This window comes from Neovison vison, chromosome 2, assembly GCF_020171115.1.
Source record: "Neovison vison isolate M4711 chromosome 2, ASM_NN_V1, whole genome shotgun sequence".
Taxonomy (NCBI): domain Eukaryota; kingdom Metazoa; phylum Chordata; class Mammalia; order Carnivora; family Mustelidae; genus Neogale; species Neogale vison.
The window spans coordinates 155,267,906-155,274,544 of NC_058092.1; the positions used below are offsets into that span (position 1 = coordinate 155,267,906).

Below are 6,639 nucleotides of genomic sequence, written 5' to 3' on the forward strand. Positions count from 1 at the left end.
CTGTATTTTCATGAGCCATTGGTAATCCCACATCATCCTTTTGTAAAATTATAAAATTGGATGTGCATTGCTTTTTCTATGTATTTTTAAAGTTATTATTTGTGGCAGAACCCTAGTGGTGTGCTTTCAGTGACGCCGAACACACTGCTATTTTATAGCAATTCAAATTGCTTTTTAAGTAAAAAGGAGATAAAATTATTATCTCTGTAGAGAATGGCTTTCCCCTGTGAGGGTTTACCAGTTCTGAGTAACTCGTTCATTGCAGCAGTGCTGCAGGGTAGCAAGTCTGACAGTTTTCAGATGATGTATGTTTGCAAAGCTGTGGCGGTGCGCACTGGTAGGAGCTCAGTGGGAAGCAGTAACAGAATAACAAAAGCTCTCTGGTGCTGAGTGAATGAATGAATGAATGACTTTTTTTTTTTTTTTTAACCTCACAGGTGAAAAAGGTGTGAGGGTTGAACTCAATAAGCCTTCTGATTCCATCAGTAAAGACGTCTTATAGAGCCTTCAATCCAGCAATACCCCACTCCACCTACAAGAATTGTTGACGCTCTTTGTTAACTTGTGAATATGAATAAATGGGATAAAGAAAAATAGACAACCAGTTGGCATTTTAATAAGGAAACAGAAACAACTTGGTCGTGTTGCCTCAGAAAGAAGATTGTGACTGTGACTTTGTACTGCATGACTTTCCAAACCTGTGATCTCATGGGAAGGATACAAGCTACCGGCTGAAAATGGGGGTGACACCTGGATGTGAAATAAGTGCCCTAGGTAGAAGTTTTTCATTCTTATATTTTGCCAGATCTGTCATCTAGATGAGTTCATTTCATCTCTCCCTTTTTTATATAGTCAAGTTTGAATTTGAAGTAATTTTTGTATGATCAGGTACAATACATCAAAACTGAATTGAGAAAAAAGTACAGTATTACTCCCCCAAATAGCATCGATCTATTTTTGTAAACTTCTTCGTACTATTAAATTTTGCCCTAAAAAAGACCTCTTATCATGATTGTTGCCAGTGACTGATGATTCCTTTCCTTTCCTTTTTACTTACCGTAAGAAAAGGAGCACTTTAATCGCCAACTAAAAACTCAGATTGTTTTGTAGTCCTGTCTTTTACACTAATTTGAGCTCTTTAAAGATTGCTGCTGTTGTGTTTTTGACATTGTTCGTAACGAAACGTTAACAGTAAAACCATCACTGTTTACTACCAATAACTTTCAGTTCATGTTTTATACGGAAAAATACCCAGGTTTTATTCTTTTAAGTTAGTATTTTTAAAAGACTAAAGTGACTGGCACTAAATGAACTTGAGTTTGTCCTCAGCATCAAGTTCCCAAGACAAAGGGCTCTCTCATGCTTTCAGGTCTATCCTATAGACGTAATAGGTGACGTCCCCTTCCTAAGACTTTTCCTTTTGGTTCCTGTCAAGTTAATCGGACTTCCAATTTTGCTGTTAACGTTTCCTTCCCACTCCTGCGACGCACGTGATCTGCGGTGGAGAACCTGGCTTCTGTTGGCTAGCATCAGGGGGAGACGGAGCGCCAGGGCTGGGCGGTGTTAGCAGAGAGCGGATGTTAGCGAATCCTCCGCCCCGAGCCAGGGCAGGCCTTCCCCAGGCGTGACATGATGCTCGCCTCTTTGTCAGTAGCTGGATGTTTAGCTTAAAAATACAAAAGAAGTAGAAAACCAGGTAATTTTCTTATTTTGTTTTGTGACTTTTCTTTACTTTTCAGAAAAAAAAGGGACTATTACAGTAACACACGAGGCCTCAGACTTCTGGTTTTTGGTGGATGAACTGGGATGGACATCCAAGACTTCGTTTTCCTCAGCCAGTCTTTAGCAGAGGCCAAAGGGTGGATCCATATTTAACATGAATCATGGGTCAGACCTTGCCCACTTCAGTTTTCTACATCTACCCTTGATCTTTGCCAAAATGTGTGCACAGAAATACTTCTGTATATTTCAACTCATGACAGTTTTAGCATCTGTATAGTTTGTATTCAATTAGAGACCTTTTCTATGGAAAGCTCAGTAATTTTTATTAAAAGATTGCTATTGTTCATGTAAAACATGAAAAAAAGTTGTTTAGTGAAACTGACAGTATAGACTTAGGGTGGGATGAAAGGTTTCAGTATTGTGAACTCACTTAGGAACGTGTGGGAGAAAATTAGCGTTTATTGTTGTTTTTCCTCGCCCTTGTTCGGTTTTGTTCCCCTTCCTCTCTGTGTTCCAGATAATGCCATGTGACATCTCTGTAGTAAGTGCCTCTGCCAGCCGGACCTGGGGGTACAGGTTGTCTCTGCCATCTGGTCTGCGGCGCGCTGCGCTAGGCCGCCACTCTGAAGCGCTGTCGTTCTTAGGTCTAGTAGAGATTGTGTTCTGTTGAGGAGGTTCGTGTGGTCGTCGGGGGGGTCCTGCAACAGCCTTGCCATCTGGGAGCCCCAGGGTCATTCGCGTGTGTATCTCTGCAGTTGTGCAAAGTGTCAGATTCTACTCTCTGTGCGTGTGCTTTCCAGACAGGTCTTAAAATCGGTATTTTTCAGAAAATTGTATCTAATTTCTTGGAGATCATTGTGAAAGGATCAAGAAATCCAGTATAGCCATTTCTTTAGTATCCACTTAAAATCTGTTCATTTCATGTTAGTGGGACCGTTAACTTGTTACCAAGCAGGACTCTATTTAAAACTATTTGTGGCCTCTGTGTGTTTAATCCTGGTTAAAGATGAAGCTTCTAATGCTGTTTTTCAACACATTAACCAGCTGTAAAACACAGACCTTTATCAACAGCAGGCAAGGAATTTCAGGATTCATACACAGATAGATGGTGAAGTCATGTAATTTGAAAAGTGGTGTTTCGTTATGAAGGAGCTCTCAAGTTGCTTGTAAAGCTAATCTAATTAAAAAGATGTATAAATGATCTTGAAAAACTATGGTGGTTATTTCCAGCTGTCTTTTTTTTTTTTTTTTAATCCTTCCTCATACACTGACTTTCTTAATGGGCCCTTCCATCAGATAAGGTCCTTTTCTGTCGCACATCTCTGGCATAGTCCAGAACGTTTGGTATTGCTCTTTATAAATGATAATAAAGGAAAGAGAGAGAACAGTAAACATAGGAGTCTTAACAATTCTAGAAACATCCTGGGGGGTAATTGGCCTGTCCACGGGATCCATGAGCTCTTTGTTTGAATTCTCAACATTTGGATTCTTGCCCTTTGAATAGGATTTTTAAAAATTACTCCAACACCAGTTCTGTCGGATACATCTGTCACCCCTCTGCAGCAAACAGGAAGGGCCGTTAGGCATAGATCTGCAATTGTCATAGGTGTCCTGTGTGTGTATGCATGGAAGTTTAATTCATGTAATCGTGGTCAGAGCCTACAATGTAAGAGCTCTTACAATGTGAGATCAGTGTCCTTGTTCATTGATCTCCTAGCTAAGGGACGTTTGGTGTGGTGGTTTTGTTGTGTTCTAGCCTATCGTGGGGCATGTGGGAAAAGGTACTGAAATATAGTGGGCTGGATTAAAGGTGAGGGCAGATGAGTCAGAGATGAAGACTAATTTAATGAGGTAGTGTTGTAAAGAGAGTACAGGACTGACAAATCTGTTTAGCTTTGGTCCAGGCACTTAATTAGTTGACTATTGGAGCCAGACCTAAATGAAGTATGGATTACTTCTAAGGTGCGCGTGGCCCAAGCATGAGGGCTCTGTGGTGGCCAGAGGCCACCATGGTAAATATGTATACCGTATGTTTAACCATGTCCTTGTGTGTAGGTGGTTTTTAATTCACTTACACTCACGAGGAAATGCCCAGACTCCACTGCTTCAGGATCAGTCTTTGGACATCCAAGGTCAGGAATCCATTCCCTCCTATGCTGCTGTTGATTTTAATGCAGATTCTTTTCCTCATCGCCAGCGAGTAAATTTCACCTGAAATTTGGCAAGCGCCCAAGGATGAACCACTGGACAAATGACCCATATGAAGGGCCGGGCCTCGGGAGCTGGAAGGAGTTTTGTGAGGAGAAAACACTTCAAGACAAACCACTTCAAAAGACCAGCAGAGCCTTCCCAGCTGCCGGCAGCCAAAGCTCCTTTTAGCAAATGGATGATTTTTCGACTCTGAAATAAGGGGTCAGGGGTCATAAAGATCATTAGGGCATTTTTGGATCAGGTCATCTTTTTACTGAGATAGGACATTTTCTGCCAAAATTAATGACTATTATGAGTTCTGTGAAATCGCTCCATAGTTTTTCCTCAGAACCTACGGAGTAGGCGAACGTCATCTCCGTTGACAGTTAGAGCAGCTGAGAGCAGTGACTCGTTCAGGACTGCGTAGCCAGGAAGTGGAAGAGAGCCAGGACTTGAGCGTGGACGTCCTTTTCTTGTTTAATTTTTTTAAAAGTCAAAGTTCTACTGTATATGTAGCTAAGTCAGCTTGTTCTAGAAGGGTTTTTAAGGAAATGAGCCCCTCATGTGCTTCCCCTGAGGACAAATTTAAGTGATTCTTTGGATGTAATTAGTTGCCTGATTTGTTCTTAGTGACATAATCATGTTGCCACATGTTGGATTTCCAGGGTGAGGGCTTATATGCTAACCGGTTCGCCACTCGAAAGATACGACTGTAAGTCCCTATCCAGCCCCCAGGTCAGCCGCCCGCCGACGCACGGACAGCACACTTCATATCCCCTGCCTTCCTCATATAATTCTGCTGTAACTTAGATCTGGTTGATCGTTCAGACTGTTGTTGACACTCAGAGCTGGGACGCAGAGTAAACCATGGTGACTTTTCATCCACGATTTGCTTGTATCCTCCTGCCTGATTTTCCTGCTTTTCCTGCGGCTTCTCGCCTGCGGTTGTCTGGAGCCGTTGTCCCCTCTGCCTGCTACACAGCCGTCTTCCTGAGGTCTCCTTTCCCCATTGTTCTGGAGACCCCCTCCACCACTCTGCTGGGTCTCTGGTTTCCTGGATCCCTTATCTTCCCCTTTCTTGGTCGACTTCCTCAGTCCGGGAGGGGGAGCGTGTCCTTCACATGTCTTCCTGAGAAAGAGTAGGTGGGTGGTAAATTTCTCAAGACCCGTGTCTTTGTTTTACCCTCAGACTTCATTGGTAACTTGCCCAAGCTTCCCACTCTTGTCCGGAAAGCATTTTCCTTCAGCATTTGGGAGGGCATCGCCTCACTGGTTCTAGGTTCCAGCATGGATGCGAAGAACTCTTAACGCCATTCCTATGTGCCTGACTCTTCAGAAGGAGGCCGCTTTCCCTCTGTGGAAGCTCGTGGAATCGCTCTTTGTCCCTAGAGCCCTGGGGTTAGTATAGAAGAACCAGATCCACTTAAGAGATACAGTATCTGTGGGGCACCTGGGTGGCTCAGTGGGTTAAAGCCTCTGCTTTCGGCTCAGGTCATGATCCCCAGCATCCTGGGATCGAGCCCCACATCCGGCTCTCTGCTCGGCGTGGAGCCTGCTTCCCTTCCTCCCTCTCTGTCTGCCTCTGTCTACTTGTGATCTCTCTCTCTGTCAAATAAATAAATAAAATATTTTTTTAAAAAAAGATACAGTATCTAACCTTGCTTTGCGTCCATTTTAATGTTTCTGTTTCACAGAGGTTTTGGCTCACAGGTCTGGTCATTTTTGCTGGGTATTCGTGTCTAAGGGAAGGTACTTGAGCTTCTGGTTTTCCAAGAAATATTGGCAGCGGCCTAAATCGGAATCTCTTACATAGTCTTCCCAACACATACAGACAAGGAGAACCGAGCAGGTCACCTAGAGCACATGCCTACACCACAACCGGGAGTGACACACAGAAGTTCAGCGTGCAGGGGAGCAGAGAAGTCCACCTCCGAGGCCAGCGTTAGGCCCCATGTGAAGGCAGAGTCAGGTGGAAACTGTACAATGGAAGGGACTAGGGCAGTAGAAGCCTAGAGGTGGCAGCACACAGCGGGTCAGAGGGAAGCAGGGGCCTCACCTCGAGTGATGCAAATACAGACAGTCCCCAACTGATGGTGGCTGACTCAAGGATTTTTCGACTTTTGTGCAGAAGCAATGGGCCATTCAGTAGCAACTATACCTGGAGTTTTGAGTTCGGGTCTTTTGGTCTTTTTTGGTCCCGGGCCAGTGGTTTGTGGTACAGTCACTCGTGATGCTAGGTGACAGTAGTGCCTTCCAACTCCGAGGCAGCCACACCATCACAAGGGTCAACAACCGACACCTTTCCTGCCTCCTGTAGCCCTATGGCCATTCTGCTTGTCACTTCCGGCACAGTGTTCAGTCGCTTACAGGAGCTACGCAGCGCGTCATTACTAAACAGGCCGTGTGGTAGGTGACTTTGCCTCCCTGTAGGCTGACCTAAGTGCTCTTAGCATGTTCAGAGTCCGTGGGGCTGAGCTGTGATGCTCGGTAGGTTAGTGTACTAAGTAAGGGCATCTTCAGCTTACAACGGATTCATTCCGTTGTAAGCGGAGGAAGATCTGTGTTGATGAATCTGAGCCCGGTTCACCAGAGCACTAGCCTCTGGGTCATCAAGAGGAAGACGTTTGGACAAGTACTGTTCCTGGGAGGAGGCGTCGATGTCTCCTGGAGGCCTGATGGTCAAATGCAAGAAGGAAGCAAGGGTCTCGTGGGGGGTGGGGGTGGGGG

The 6,639-nt window shown here is 44.6% G+C and overlaps 1 protein-coding gene across 2 annotated transcripts in view; it reads left to right on the plus strand.

Moving 5' to 3' along the window:
• The window catches only part of EGLN1 (egl-9 family hypoxia inducible factor 1), a 60,228-nt gene extending 57,295 nt beyond the window's left edge, over positions 1-2,933 (plus strand). The window contains exon 4 of one of the 2 annotated variants that reach the window (XM_044239365.1): positions 438-594. Coding sequence is in view for 1 of the 2 variants with exons in the window: in XM_044239364.1 (XP_044095299.1) it covers positions 438-502 (65 nt within the window). In the remaining variant the exon portion in view is untranslated. Of the gene's footprint in view, positions 1-437 lie in introns of both variants that reach the window. The other variant, XM_044239364.1, reaches the window with a different exon arrangement.
• The last annotated feature ends 3,706 nt before the right edge of the window (positions 2,934-6,639 follow it).